Genomic DNA, 14,917 nt, shown 5'->3' with positions numbered 1-14,917 from the left:
TATACTAAACTATGTTCAATAACTATTGTAATATCCAAAGAAGCAGCCACTGCATTTGCAGATTGTCCAGATATACATCGTCTAAACACATAGAAATTGTTCGATTTCCTGTCAGAATTTTAAAATTTTGTTTTCATTGTTACTGAGTTTTACATATTACAGCTATTTGGAGTTCATTTACTTAATTACAATCTCATGTATAATCATGCAGATACTTGATGTTTTAAATTTCAGTTTAAAGTTCTACTTACAAAGAATACCTATATGTTGATCATTACAAGTTGTTAGCTTTACTACTTGTGTATTCTATTAATCCAATGTTACAACTGACGGTTCCAGGTCATTTTAAAAGAAAGTTTTGAAATATTTATATAGATATCCATCTAGGTGAACTGACAAAATACATAAATGCCGTAGATATGGACAGGAGTATGCTGAAGCCAGATTTTAATCGGATACACATTGACGCACACAACACACATTCCTAACATCTGCGTTAAGATCTTAGTGGAAAGCTCTAAAGGCGATTGCTCTATTGGTTGTTAAAAATATGTTAAGAGATAGATTGAATATTTCCATGATCAGTTTGCTACAAAGGGCTAACGGATGGCCAGTATACCTTTCATTTACACGCCAGATGGTTTTATTTTCCAATTGGTGTATTCAAAGACGGTGCATTACTGCGTTTCTATATTTGTTTGTTTCCTCTATGTTGTCAACATGTTATAGTTTGTCTATAAAGTAAATAGTTTGATAACATATACATCCATTTATACAGGGCTCTAGGAGCACGATTTGAAGGGGCTGCGTTCGTACAAAGTGGTTTTACATCCCCGGATTTTTGTCGGTTTTATATTTTTCATTATTTCAATATAGCAGTCGGGGATTCACAAAGGAAAGCAATAACACACAAGCTTGGTACCCCAAAGGGCACACATGCTTTAATAAATTAAACGCTCACTATGCCGTTGTTAAAGAAGAAATAAGATAAAGATGGAATAATAAATATTCAATATCGATCACAATACATGTTTTTAATACTATACTAACTATAAAAGTAGTAATAGATAATAAATAGATAATAGATAATAAAAATAGCAAATGAATAGATATCAATCGTTACTGCTGTCTGCTACTTAAGCACTTAGTAAAAATGCACCGGGTATTTTGATGAAATGATAGTAATCATTATCAATATTAAAAAAAATGGCAACACATACAACATAGAATAGTATTTGTAATAAAACATACACATATAAGTATAGACAAAAATTCATGAGACAAAAGACAAATATAACATGACATCTTTCTAATAATGGTGAAGGTAATACATACAGGCTGGCGGTTTTAAATTTTTATCGACATGATCTGAATAAAGCAAAAATACAAAATGAACAAATTTGATTAGATTAAAACTGGACAAAAGTTGATCTATCAAAATCCAGACCAGCAGAACCAGACCAGGAGAAAAGTTTAAGTCTCAATTATTAAATGATTTATCACAACCAAAGACAAATAACGTCCAATTGCAAAAGAATATTGGCCGCCAGATGTGAAGTGTGCCTGAAAACACTAAGGCCATTACCACTTTCGATTAAAGATATATAAACTTACCAAATGCAATATGAACATTAGCATGACCAATATCTTGAGAAGTTTGGGAAAAAAAACAAGACAAGAACAATTCTGTAAAATTAAGGCTTGAAAACCCTTTCAGACACAATTAGTATTTAGACAACAAACATCTTACACCATATTTATGTACATAATTATGTCCAATTTTATTTCTTATGGACATAAACACAATTTACTTTCAAGCTGGCTTATAAATTACGGGTTAATCGAAAGAGCAAATCGAATCTGCCTGAAAATACATGTAGCGTCCCGAGGCGTCCTTGGTTTTGATTGCCTCTGTTTTTGCTGTTTTATTGGTAACAAGACAACAGTAGGTAAGAATTTTAGTTACGAGACAAGCCAAAATGCGATATAAAGTAATTATATCATTTATAGTTATCAGTGCGAATGCTGTAGTTAATGTTTCTGACAATATCAAGCGTCTGTTTACACTATGAAGAGATGTTTCTAGTTAAAAATTATTGTCTTTATACTTTATGGCACATAAATGTCTACGAAGTTGACTGTATGCTAGTTTCGTGACATCGGTTATTTTTTCAGCGACTGATATCACATGACATTTCTCATGGTACTTGGGCGTCCAGAACAACTCTTGCCTTATCACCGGAAGACTGCAAGCCCACAGCAGGGTACACTTTGCAAAATGACGGGTTATTTATCTCTAATGCGCCTATCTGCAATTTAAAAGAAGACAACATTTTTGTACTGTTTTATATCAAAAATGTTATACAAACACATATACTTTTTAATTTTGTACATGCGAGGCTTTCCACTCTTAAAATGTTTGAATTGTGTGAATAATCATCATTCATGATTAACATAAGTTAACAAGAAGAAAGGTATTTCCTAAAGAAGTATGAACACATACACGATTATAGTATAGATTGTTGCATTATCAAAAACGATTGATTTATTTGGCTTCTTTCTAAATTTTACTTTATATTATTATATTATATAAACGATGATACATCAAACAGTTCCTTTCTAACATTATATATCTGCATTATATATACAAATTTTACATCAAATAATAACTGGTATAGATAACATTATACGTTTATAATAAATATACGACGGTTCTTTAAAAACGCTCATGGCCTAACATGTTTATCCAAATGCCTTCTCATGTAATTTTTCAACAACGCCCCCCCCCCCCCCCCTCCCCACGAATCCAATGCATGTGTTCTAGTATATTTATGTCATTTTGGAAGGTTTTTACCAGCCCTTCTTAAAAGCTCAAACAACATCATTGGCCTTATCATAACTATCCAAAATGTTTCCAAAGTATTTCAGATTTCAGTTTGGGAAGGAGATAAAAGGTAGGTGATAACGAAGTCATGACCGTTTTCTGAGTTACACCATTGCAGTCCCAGAGAACAGAGAACATACAATGTAACCTTAGATAACACACACAACATAAACTTAGATACACAGATACCACCATCTTAGTTAACACGGATAACATAACCTTAGGAAACACAGATACCATTACATCACCTTACACCACACAAGTACCATCACCTTACGTACACATGTTCTTCGTTTGAACTTCTTTGAGAGACCGATCAATGATGTTTCATGTTCTCATAAACTTTTCTGACCTCTCCATATCACAAAAACAGACAAGAGAAATTGTCAAGTTATGTGCAAGGTCAGGAATTTTTTTTTCTTAAAAAATGTATTTTGACATGCAATTCTTTCGTTCTGCAATGTGTACCACTTCCTTCGAAAATTTACCTTTTGATGATTCCTGGTGAAGAAAATATCGATTTTTGTCTTGAAAACGTTGGTTAAGTACGATGCTACACCTATACCGATGACGTCACCAACTTTACATGGTGGACTTATACGTTCGCCGGATGTACTCTGGTCATGTTTGCTGGAAGAAGATTGTAACAAATAATATATAAATAATATATAGAAACATTTGAAAGACTGCATATGGCAAAATAACGATTGAAATTTTAATTTCTATGTTTCAGAACAGTTATCTTTGAATTTGTACCTATCATCTCGTAGATACTATATCTGTGTAATCAAACGTCATTTACTTCTGTTGATTAGCTCTAAGAAATGAAAAAGTAAATTAGCTACAAGAAACTAGACTAGTATTGTATTATACCTGCAAATTGTAAGAAATGTAATGTTGACAGACGTGTGAATTTTCAATTGTTTTACTCACCAACCGTCTTTAGCATGATATCCAACCGAGAATCTCCCAACCCCTGGCTGTTCTTTTAATGAAAAGTCCTTTGGTACGAAGCCTATAGCTACATAAGAAAATGACATTACGATTAAAACGTATTAAAAACAACGAAACAGTATAATCTTCAACCAGATAAGCTAGTTCATATAAATTAAGTTATTGAGGTTTTCATAAGCAATATTAAGTTTTTTTTCTACCACAAGTGTAATATATACAGATTCAAGAAATTTCCGATGTATAAGACGTGTGCAGGTCTTCAAAGAAAATAAATCACTCTTCTTTTTATGTTAGAGAATGTCCACAAGACGCATTTGTGTTTTCTAGTCTGCATTCAGAATTTAGTTTCATATGGTGTAAATGATTGATTGTGCACCATATTAATGAAATACAGTTACAGGTTATTAACAGGCATATTAAAATAATAAAACTGACCAATATTGCCTTTGTCGTCGCTACTTATTAATTCAACTTCAAAATATGTGCCTGCTTTTATAGCTCTTTTTCCGATAAACAAACCGATGTCACCTTTTCCGTTGTCTTTGAAACTGAAAAGAGAATCAACAACATATGAATAACTTGTTAGGCGCTTTCAGGTTGTGATTTTGCCTTCAGTTTTATGAAAACACGTTGCGTTTAAAGGCGTATGCTAGATAAAATTTTCACGAAGCAGAACTCGCATGACGCACCGATTACGACACCGTTTCCGGTAAAGTTTATTTTCAACGCTTGGTCAAAACTAGTCGAAATGATAGTATGTACGTTTCAGGACACAGAAAACAGCATTCAATTCTTAAAGGCGTACGCAAGATAAAATTTTCACGAGGCAGAAATCGCATGGCTCACCGTTTCCGGTAAAGTTGCATGCTTTTGGATATTCGGACAATCGCTGTGTTTATTTCTAATGCGTGATCAAAACAAATCCAAATAATAGGATGTATGTTTCGGGACAACGTAATAACGTTTGACTGTCACAGTCCCGTCACGCCCGTGCTTATTGTGCGTATTTATGTAAGGACACCTCCGATGAAGTTTGTTGGGAACGTTTTCTGGTACATGTACATATGAAATGTATTTGTAAAGATAACAGGTCTGATAATGAATTTTTGTTGACATTAAAGCATACAATTGTCTCGCTGATATTTTTGAACGTAAGTTTTGTGTTTTTGTTTCTGTCATTTCAGTGTCATCGGCTGAAACCGGTGTCAAGGTACATATCTCCTCGCACTTTTTCACATATTTCCAAAGATTTTAGTCTCTAATTTAAAATTATGAGTTACATTTGACCCACTTGACGTTTCTTTATGAATATTTGTTTGTAATCGTTTGGAGTCTGACCAGTATTTATGACTACTTTGGATTTATAATGTTTTTTTTTATTTCTCTGCATGAAGATCACAAACCAGTATCATAAAGGGATAATAATTCAAAATGAAAATGTGAAAAATCTAATTCGGTGACCACCCTTTTTCTTTTTATATTTCAAAAGTAAACATTATATTCTGCTATTCTTGCAAGTTTAATCAAATTCCTTTATGTAGATTTGAAAATATTAACTGCGAAAGGAAATATACAGTATTTCATAATTATGATGCTTTTTGACTTAAAAAACAACAACAACACACAAGTGTCATGCAACTATTTCTTGAATTTCATTAACATTTCTTTTTGTTTTGAAGGTAAATAATCATGTCTTATGAGATTTGACTAGCAGTTATACTTCATGAATCATTTATTTGATTCCTTGATCTTATATGTTATGGCAGACACGCTCTAGATTTCAACATACACTTGTACCATGGTCATGCATTATAATCTGAAATAAAATGAAAACGAAGTTGGTGACACCCATATTTCTTTTTATTTTTAAGTTACTTATAGAATGAACTAACAATATATGAAATATGAACACAATCTGTTATTGGGAAACAAATGGTGAAATTCTAGCATACGCCTTTAAGTCACTGTCAAAAATATGTCATATCTTGTTTCATTAAATTGTTTAAAACCTTTGATATGTCACAATTCATTAGCACATGATAGTACCACCTCAAGATCGAAGGCTAGTTGTTCAGATTGGAAATAGACAACATTATGATTTAATGACTAAGTTTTGAGCTAGAAATCCCCTAAAGTGCATAAATGATTCAAACAGGTTATGGGATATAGTATTTTCAAAGGTTTAGGTACTTTAAATGAGAAATCTAAGAACTTCATGCTTATAATTAACATAATTATATACTGTTCTCAGTAGTAGCAAACAAATTCTTTTTTGCGTGAAGTACTCCCTAGACATAGGTTAAATAACAACCAAAACCGACACGTCATTTCTTAGCTGAGGTACCCAAAGCCTTACGGAAAGTAAATTGCTAGGAATGTCTTCAGTAAGTTGCTGTTTTACATTAGGTACTCCCTGAGCCATAAGGAAAGTAAGAAACTAGAAAAGGCATCAATCAATACCTTTCTTACATGAAGCTATAAAAAGCATTAATCAATACCTTTCTTACATGAAGTTATAAAAGGCATTAATTAATACCTTTCGTACCTGAGGCTATATGATGAATCACAAGGAAAAAAAATCTTTACCAGATGGATATTCATCCTTTTTTTGTAATCAATTTCTTTGAAACCTGAGGTACACTCCAGCAATACATTAAGTAGCTAACTTCCTTACCAGAGCTATTGCAAAGTCATAATAAAGAAAGAAGCTAGAAATGTCTTCAATCGAATCCTGTCCCACCTCAGGGTAATTCCAGCCGAAAGGTAAGATAACAGCCAGGAAGGACAAAAATTAATACCTGCCTGATCTTAAGTACTCCCTTCCACAATATAAGTAACAAGCTAAATATGTCTTATAAATATCAATTAGTGTCTAACCTGAGGTACAGTCAAGCCATAAGAAAGCACCAAGTTAGAACATGTCTTTGATCTATTACTTTCCTGAGGAACTCTCCAGTCATAAGGAAAGAAAACAAGCGAGAAATGGCTTCAAGCAACTCCTTTCTTACGTGAAGCACTCCCTGGCGATGTGTATAAGAACAAACTGTGTAGGACATCGGAAAATTCCTTTCTTACGTAAGGTACTTAGCAGCAATAACATTAGGAGCAAGCTATGAAGGGGTTCGAGTAAACCCTTTCTTACTCGAGATACCCCTGGCTGGCTTTAAGCAGAGTAAGGAACAAGAAATGAAATGCCTGTATTACCTGAAGTACATCCAAGTCAAAAGTTAATTGGCAAGCTATGAAGGACTGAAATTAGTCCCTTCCTTATCTGAGGTACTATCGGACTATAGGGAAGTAACAAGCTAGAAATGTCTTCAATCTATTTTTTTCTAACCTGGGATACTTTCCCTAGTTATAAGGTAAGTAACAAGCGAACAAGTTTGTCAGTCATTTCCTTTTTACACGAAGTTTTCTCCAGCAATAGGGTGAAACCGAGCTAGAAATCTCGTTAATCCATCCTTGTCTTACCTAAGATTCTTCCTAGCCATATGGTAAGATAATAAGCAAGGAATGTCTGCAATCATCAATTCCTGACTAACATGAGGTACTCTCCAGCCATAAAGTAAGAAATAAATTAGAATTATTTTCAATATATTCCGTTATTATCTGAGGTTCTCCCCAGCCATGAAGTAAGATAACACTCTGCGAATGACAATAATTAATTCCTTTCTTACCCGAGTTACTCTCCAGGCAAAACGTTAGATATTTTGAACAAATTTCTTTCTCACCTGAAGTGCTCCTATGTAAAAAAATGAAAATATTGTCAGTCATTTCCTTTCTTACTAGAGGTATTCCTCATCCATACGGTAAGTAAGTAACCAGAAATGACTTCGAACAATTTCTAACCACCTGAGTTTCTTCCCAGCTGTAAACTAAGTAAGAAGCTAGAAACGACTCACAGTAACGTCTTTCTTACCTGAGGTACTCCCCAGCCATTAGAAGGTTTTCACATCTGAGTTGATTTTCAAATAAGGACTAAAATAATAACAAGATAATATTATGATAATTAAAAGACAAGTTTATAGAATCACTTATTATATGCGAGTTGGAATGCCTCATTGGTTGCATTCACATGACTATAATGTAGCATTTAATGCATTGGAAAATAAACAAGAACAAAACAGCAGAAAAGTGATACCACTAGGTAGTTTCCATGACTACCTTAATTTCTCAAAGTAAACTACATCATCAAAGGAACCAGCAGAAAACTACATTTTCATACACAGGTTAGAACTATGTTAGCAAACAAAACAAAATAAAATTGTCCTGTTCGAACCAAGCTGGTACTATTCATTTCATTCTTAAAGAAGAGTGGCTCCATATGAGTCGTGTAGATAACACATAAACAACCTATGTTGAAATCAATTTTAACACATTCATATAAATAGAGAATAATAGGTTAGTGCCGTAGATGAGAAAGTTTATCTGGCGAGGTGGAGGAGGTTATCGGGTGAGCCGAAGGCGAACCTGATAACGTCCGGAGCCGAGCCAGATAAACTTTCTCCATCTTAGGCACTAACCTATTATTCTATTTGTCTTGTCATTACTTCATTTTCCGATATTTGGCAATTTATTTTACAAAAATAAGTGTGCGACAACCGTTTTAATGAAGTCATATTCGTAATGACGCCACTTATATAATGACGTAATCACCGACACAGTAATGTGGTTACAATTAAAAATCGCAATAGCTTCTTCGTTTTTGAATAAAAAATCATTATTTGACCACTCATTTTCTTAGTTCGGACATTTCCAACACAATGGTGATGGTTTCAATGCAAAATTTCTTATGACAACAATATCGATCATAAGGTCACATGATCAACTGACCGTATATCACTGGTCACGTGTCAACTGACGGTATATCAAGAAAGATATACGGCACCCTGATATCGGGTCGAAAATACAGCAAGTGACAGGATAATTTAATTTCTCACCCAGTTCTTATGCCTAGACGAGCCTCTCTTACGTGAAATATTTGATTCTGGAATCTCTTCATAAATCAGTTCTTCGTAATCTGTAACGGGTATTTAAATCAACATATTATTAAGATGCATACAAGCATATTTAACAGAAGTTTACTATAGATAATAAAATTGTAATGTCCATTTATTCACTAACATACACTATGTGTATTCTGAACATATTCTAAGACAACATACACATAACTACGAACGTAAACAATTCTCGGTTTTGTTTTTGATTGCCTTCCAACATACCCACATACATACATAATGAGCATGTACATAGATATATAAAAGTTATGCATTTGTTTGTCAGATTTAGAGTCTTTTCAGAAACTAGCATTGGTTGGACACATTGGGCATTAAATTAACATTAGCATAACTCATTTTACCAAAATGATGTATTATATTAGGTGCATTATTTTAAGTTATTTATTTCATTGGAGCTTAATAATTTTTTTTATATAATTAGATATTAATGAAATGCACCAGCATATCTGATTTTATCAGATATCTATACAATGAGCTTACAATCATCACAATCATCATCTAAAACATCATCAAAATGTTCACTAAAATGTCATCAAAATTATTATGTAAGTGATTCGATAGCAGCGACCTTAACCACTCGGTTATAGATGTCCCTTATAAGTGTTTTAGATATGGCACTATCTAACAAGTTATTCAATGACACTTGTACCTTGTGAATCTGAAACTGATGTAGTATTCAATGACACTCGTACCTTGTGAATCTGAAACTGATTTAGTGTCTTCGTATATTTTCTGGCTGGTACCTTGTTTTGCTTGTACAGAAATAGGTGTTTCATAGCCTAGAATATGAAATTATATATATGTGCAGATTCCTTATGTATGCAGTAAAACAAGTATTTTAATCAAATCTTTATTAATAAAAAAAGTGATTATTCTGGATATATAACTCTGGCAATGCTAGCTAAATTAGAGATGCGTTGCAGACTAATTCTTCGAAGGTTTTCTTATTGGTAAAGATGACACGAGCTTGAGTTAAAAGAAATAAATAACAATTTTACTTTGAGAATCCGGTCTTGATGTGTTTTGTCGGCATATTGTCTGACTGCTCCCCGGTTTTACTTGTACAGAAGTAGGTTTATCATAGCCTAAAATATAAAAGCATGTGGAGATTCCTGATGTATGTAGTCGAATAAGATTTTTTTTTAAGTTTTCATTAATAATGTGAATGGTGTAATATTAAAGATAAAGCTGAAACAATGTTATTTTTCAAAGATGTTCAAAACCAAGCTTAAAATAATATATGTTAGCAGAAAAAAGTACACTCTTACATTGTGAAGCCGGCCTTGAGGCGTTTTCTTCGTATAATGTCCGACTGGTTTCAGGTTTTGCCTGTACCGATATAGGTTCTTCATAGCCTAAAAATTAAAAACAAATATTAAAAGATCATTACATGATCATATCATAAACACATTTATTAGATATTAATTATTCAAATCAGTAAAATGTTGTGTATCCATGCAGTGATTTTAGATATAACTCCTGTAGTGGTAGATGATTTTAAAGGTTTTTACTTATCATTAAGGCAGACATATGTTAGAGAAAATATATGTTAAAAGATATAAGAATACAGTGTTACTTTGTGAATCCGGTACTGCGTTTTCTCCGTGAATTGTATATACAGATCCAAGTTCCACTTGATCTAATATCTCTTCAATTTTATTATTTCGTTTGAAACTATAACTGCTAATTCTGTTATTTGACATGATACTACAGAGCTTTTGCTCGATTTCATTTAGCACATGTTTACACTGCATTGCAGTGACAAATAATTTGTTTGGTTCGTCAGTTTTAGACACAATATCATCACTTATTTGTGACAGCTCTTGTTCCAAATCTACGCATGGTGCTTCAAGAGATTCAATACGAAGTTTATCGGTTGTTTTAGCATCGTTTGCTTTTTCAACTAATCGTTCTTCCAGTGTGTCTAAACGGGAACTTATTTCATCTCGAAATGATTTAATGTCGGCTAGAAATCCCTGATGTACATCTTCAATTTGTAGTTTATTATTACTGATTGATGTAGAGCATTTCTGTACTGCTTTCTGGCACGAATCTACATGCTTGACAATGTCGTTATATACCTTGCTGTCTTTAAACGCTTTTGATATATCACGTACATAGTCAACATTACAAGTTTTGTGTTCTAATATAATACAGTCACCACATCCTACCTTTTCGTGAGATGAACAATAAAACTTTATATTTTCATTTTTGTGCTCCAGACAATTTTCGAAATTATCTTCTTTTGTATCATTTAAATCCGGAATATTTGTATCAATATCAACCATACTGTGGTCTTTACATATTTTGTACTTTTTGTGGTTTCCGAAACACGCTATACACATATGTTCCTCACATTCGCGACATAAACCGTTCGCTGGTACATGTTTATTGTCATCTTCACAAGGTTTACAGAACATTATATTTGTTTGTGAAATACTCTTCCTTCCAGTAACCTCCATTCAATATGCTTTTTCAATTACTAGCCATATAAATGGTTAAACATCATCCCGTGTGTAATGCTTTGTCGCACAAGTATTTTAATGCAATAGGTAAACATTTTATGTTAAGTTGTTCTAAATTTAGCATTTATATGTAAACAGGTATATCGGTTTCAGGTAGAGTGATATCTAAATCAATAGGCTATTCATAAATGGTTAGGAAGTATTGAAAAAAATATGTCTTTACACAGAAACTCCTTCAAACACTTGAAATCGATTAAATCTGGCAGTACAGGCAGCCTTTACAATCGTGCAACACCGGGCATTTCCGTAAAACCTGCGACATCACCGTAGCATCCCTAAATGAAAATAGTTTAAATATATATGTAAAAGGTATATGGGAAATAATGAAACATTTTACAGCTTTCACTGCGTCTTTCTTTGATATATACAAAACGTTAAACTTTGAATTCAATATAACGGCACATTGTTAACATATAAACTTGTATTTAAAAAAAATAAACACTCATTTTAACACCATATCACTTGCTGTTGATGTTATGATTAGTACTGAAACAAGATACTCAATACAAATAATCTTAAATATATCAAGTTCTACCTGTCTATTGTGAACGTTGTAATACGTACCGACTGTCTATTGTAAATGTTATTATACGAACCATCTGTTTTTTTGTTAATGTGGTTATACGTTTCAACTGTCTATTGTTAATGTGGTAATACGTACCATCTGTCTATTGGTAATGTGGTAATACGCACCACCTGTCCATTGTTAATGTTGTAATACGTACCACCTGTCTATTGTTAATGTTGTAATACGTACCACCTGTCCATTGTTAATGTGGTAATACCTACCACCTGTCTATTGTTAATGTGGTAATACCTACCACCTGTCTATTGTTAATGTGGTAATACCTACCACCTGTCTATTGTTATTGTTGTAATACGTACCACCTGTCTATTGTTATTGTTGTAATATGTACCATCCGTCTATTGTTAATGTGATAATACGTAACACATGTCTATTAGAAAGAAAAGAAAGGATTTTTCGAGTTTGGAAAAGTCGTGCACTGTGAATAAAAATATATAATACGTAAGCTTATGTTTATTTTATACACATTCCGGAAAACTGTTCTGCAGTGCAAATAAAAGTAAAATGAATAAATAAATTCTGCTGGGTCCAGATTCTAGTAAGTTTGTAGAGTGACCGGCTACCTTGCGCCAGGGAAAAATAAAATTACGCAACTGATCTTGTTTTCACCACATCTATATACCGATTTACCCAGGGGTTAAATATTACACCCTTTAAAAATGCATGATTTTACCTAATTCAAAATTACGGTCTTCAAAACACATCAAAAATGTACATATAAAACAGGTAGCTAAATCCGTTCTATCTTCAGAAAAGTCCTTTCCGTAGGTTCTCCATTGGTCCCTTACAATTGCTGTCTATGAATATAAAGGGACACGGCTGTCGTGTGAATAACGAAGTAGGGATACGATTGCCGTGCCGTAATATATTATTCGCATGGCAGCCGTGTATATAGCCTCGGCAATAGACTAGCTCCTAGACTATGATATATCTTTTTTTTTACATTTTTATGATTAAATGTAGTGAACTGAGCCAGTCTATATTCTATGTCCTATTTCAACATCATTCCTCTGTGAAAATCTCTAAAATAGACTGGCTTTTGTCTCTATAAAATTAAATTCGTCAAAAAAGGAAAATTGTTGAAATATATTATTATCAGTCTAGTGGCTAGTCTACCTCGGCAACTCAACTGAAATACTGTTGAAAAACGGCGTTAAACCCAAAATAAACAAACAAATACTTCCACTTATCAGTAAAGTAGAGGCAGTAATGATTTTATTGGTGTAGTAAAGTATCACACACAGGATACTATTTAGTTGACCTGTCAAAACATGTTTCTGTGTTAAACCTAACCCTAAGGCCACACCAAATTGAAAAGTTGTTCATCGGATTTTTTTTCTGAAAAAAAAAAAAAAAAAAATAGACGCGGCGAGCAAAAAAATAATTTAAATATTTGTTTTTGCTTTAGACAAAATCAGGAGCGAACGAAGAGCGAAGTAATATATTTGTTTTGTTTTGGCTCTCGATTAACTAATAAAAACCTTAAAATAGAATGTATAGCCCTTTTACATTAGTATTACTTCACCAGGGATATGCGAAAACATGGGTACATTTTGACCTGCAGACGCACAACAAAGCGAACTCATGATATAAGGTAATAATAGTGACATGCAGTACAGTGTAGTTAAATAATGTATGCGTTTGAAAATGCTAAAAGAAAATATGTAATATACAATAATGCACAAGTCTACACTAGGAGAAACAATCCTTATATTCTGATTTAAATTATTAAAGACAGAGTTATGCCACTTTTTAACTAAGATATTTTGGTTAAAGTTTCATATAACATCCAATATCTCTGTTACTTTCAAAGCTATTGAATGTTATGCCCCTTTTACTGACAAAGCTCCGATTCAGAGTCAAGCATTGATTAAAGTCGAGCATGCTGTCTTACGGCCAGCTCCCTCTTGTTCTAACTTTAAACTTTCTTAACTGATTAAATTTGTTGCAACAAAGTTTTAATTAAGGTCTGAAATGGTGATTAACGTGCATTAACATTATTCTACTCGAGGACTGACAGGTTTGAAGCTTTAAACTGGTCTGAACACAACTCATAATGTGAATTCCATACTCCACCCACTTTCGTATAAAAATGCTGATCCATTTGACAGGAAAAAAACAGAAAACAGAAAAGTGACATGCATCAATATTTATGTACCCTTACCAAAATAATGTGCATTGATGTTATCAAATAAATTAGTGTGTGTTTTTATCCAATTTTCAATGAAATAAGTCCGATTTTAGTATCAAATCAATTTGGTAAACATTGGAAGAAAATGGTGTAACGGCATAAGGGGAAATAACTTTAATGCAACTAAATAAAAGTGTCCTCCTATATTATAGACGAAATGTATTAATTATGATTAAGTTACATTATAGAACAATCTGGGACTGGAATTATAAGCATTAGTACACTGTTACGTCCATAAAAAGTAGCGCACCAAAAATTTTTGCTTTGATTTTTTTCAATGGGGGCGAGCGCATGTCAAAAACAAGAGCTGTCGGAGGACAGCAACGCTCGACTATTCAACAGCCTTGTCAATTGAATGAATACAAAAGTCGAAAAAGGGGCATAATTTTGTAAAAAAAAAGGAAAGTGTGTGATGTTTCAATCCTTTCCCATAAGTGGATACTGAAATACCAGCTTACATACAAAAACTTAACCAAAAACGGCAAAGTCGAAAAAGGGGATAATTTTGAATAAATGCAAAGCAGAGTTATGGGACCTACACACTGTATGTCAGATAATGACAGTGAACAAGTGTGTGAAGTTTCAATCCATTTCCATTAGTGGATACTGAGATACCAGTTTACATACAAAAATTAACAAAAACTGCTAAGTCAGAAAAAGGGGCATGATTTTGAAAAAATGCAAAGTAGAGTTAACGGACCTACACAGTGCATGTCAGATCATGACAGTGAACAAGTGTGTGAAGTTTCAATCCATTCC

The 14,917-nt window shown here is 33.1% G+C and overlaps 1 protein-coding gene across 2 annotated transcripts; it reads right to left on the bottom strand.

Moving 5' to 3' along the window:
• Positions 1-1,016: 1,016 nt before the first annotated feature.
• On the bottom strand, positions 1,017-11,560 carry LOC123542447 (uncharacterized). Of its 2 annotated transcripts, XM_045328315.2 has the most exons (10): positions 10,433-11,556; positions 10,125-10,211; positions 9,855-9,941; positions 9,549-9,635; positions 8,779-8,858; positions 7,758-7,816; positions 4,274-4,386; positions 3,818-3,905; positions 3,373-3,514; positions 1,017-2,309 (listed from the first exon to the last, which is right to left on the bottom strand). In XM_045328315.2, exons 1-10 carry the CDS (start codon positions 11,316-11,318, stop codon positions 2,199-2,201), a joined length of 1,740 nt encoding a protein of 579 aa, XP_045184250.2. In that variant the 5' UTR covers positions 11,319-11,556; the 3' UTR covers positions 1,017-2,198. The 2 variants fall into 2 exon arrangements, with proteins under 2 accessions (XP_045184250.2, XP_045184251.2); XM_045328316.2 differs by lacking the exon at positions 9,549-9,635 and having other exon boundaries at positions 10,433-11,560.
• Positions 11,561-14,917: the final 3,357 nt, after the last annotated feature.

This window comes from Mercenaria mercenaria, chromosome 19, assembly GCF_021730395.1.
Source record: "Mercenaria mercenaria strain notata chromosome 19, MADL_Memer_1, whole genome shotgun sequence".
Classification (NCBI taxonomy): domain Eukaryota; kingdom Metazoa; phylum Mollusca; class Bivalvia; order Venerida; family Veneridae; genus Mercenaria; species Mercenaria mercenaria.
The sequence above is the reverse complement of the archived record's forward strand: the minus strand, read 5'-3'. Positions and strand labels throughout refer to the sequence as shown.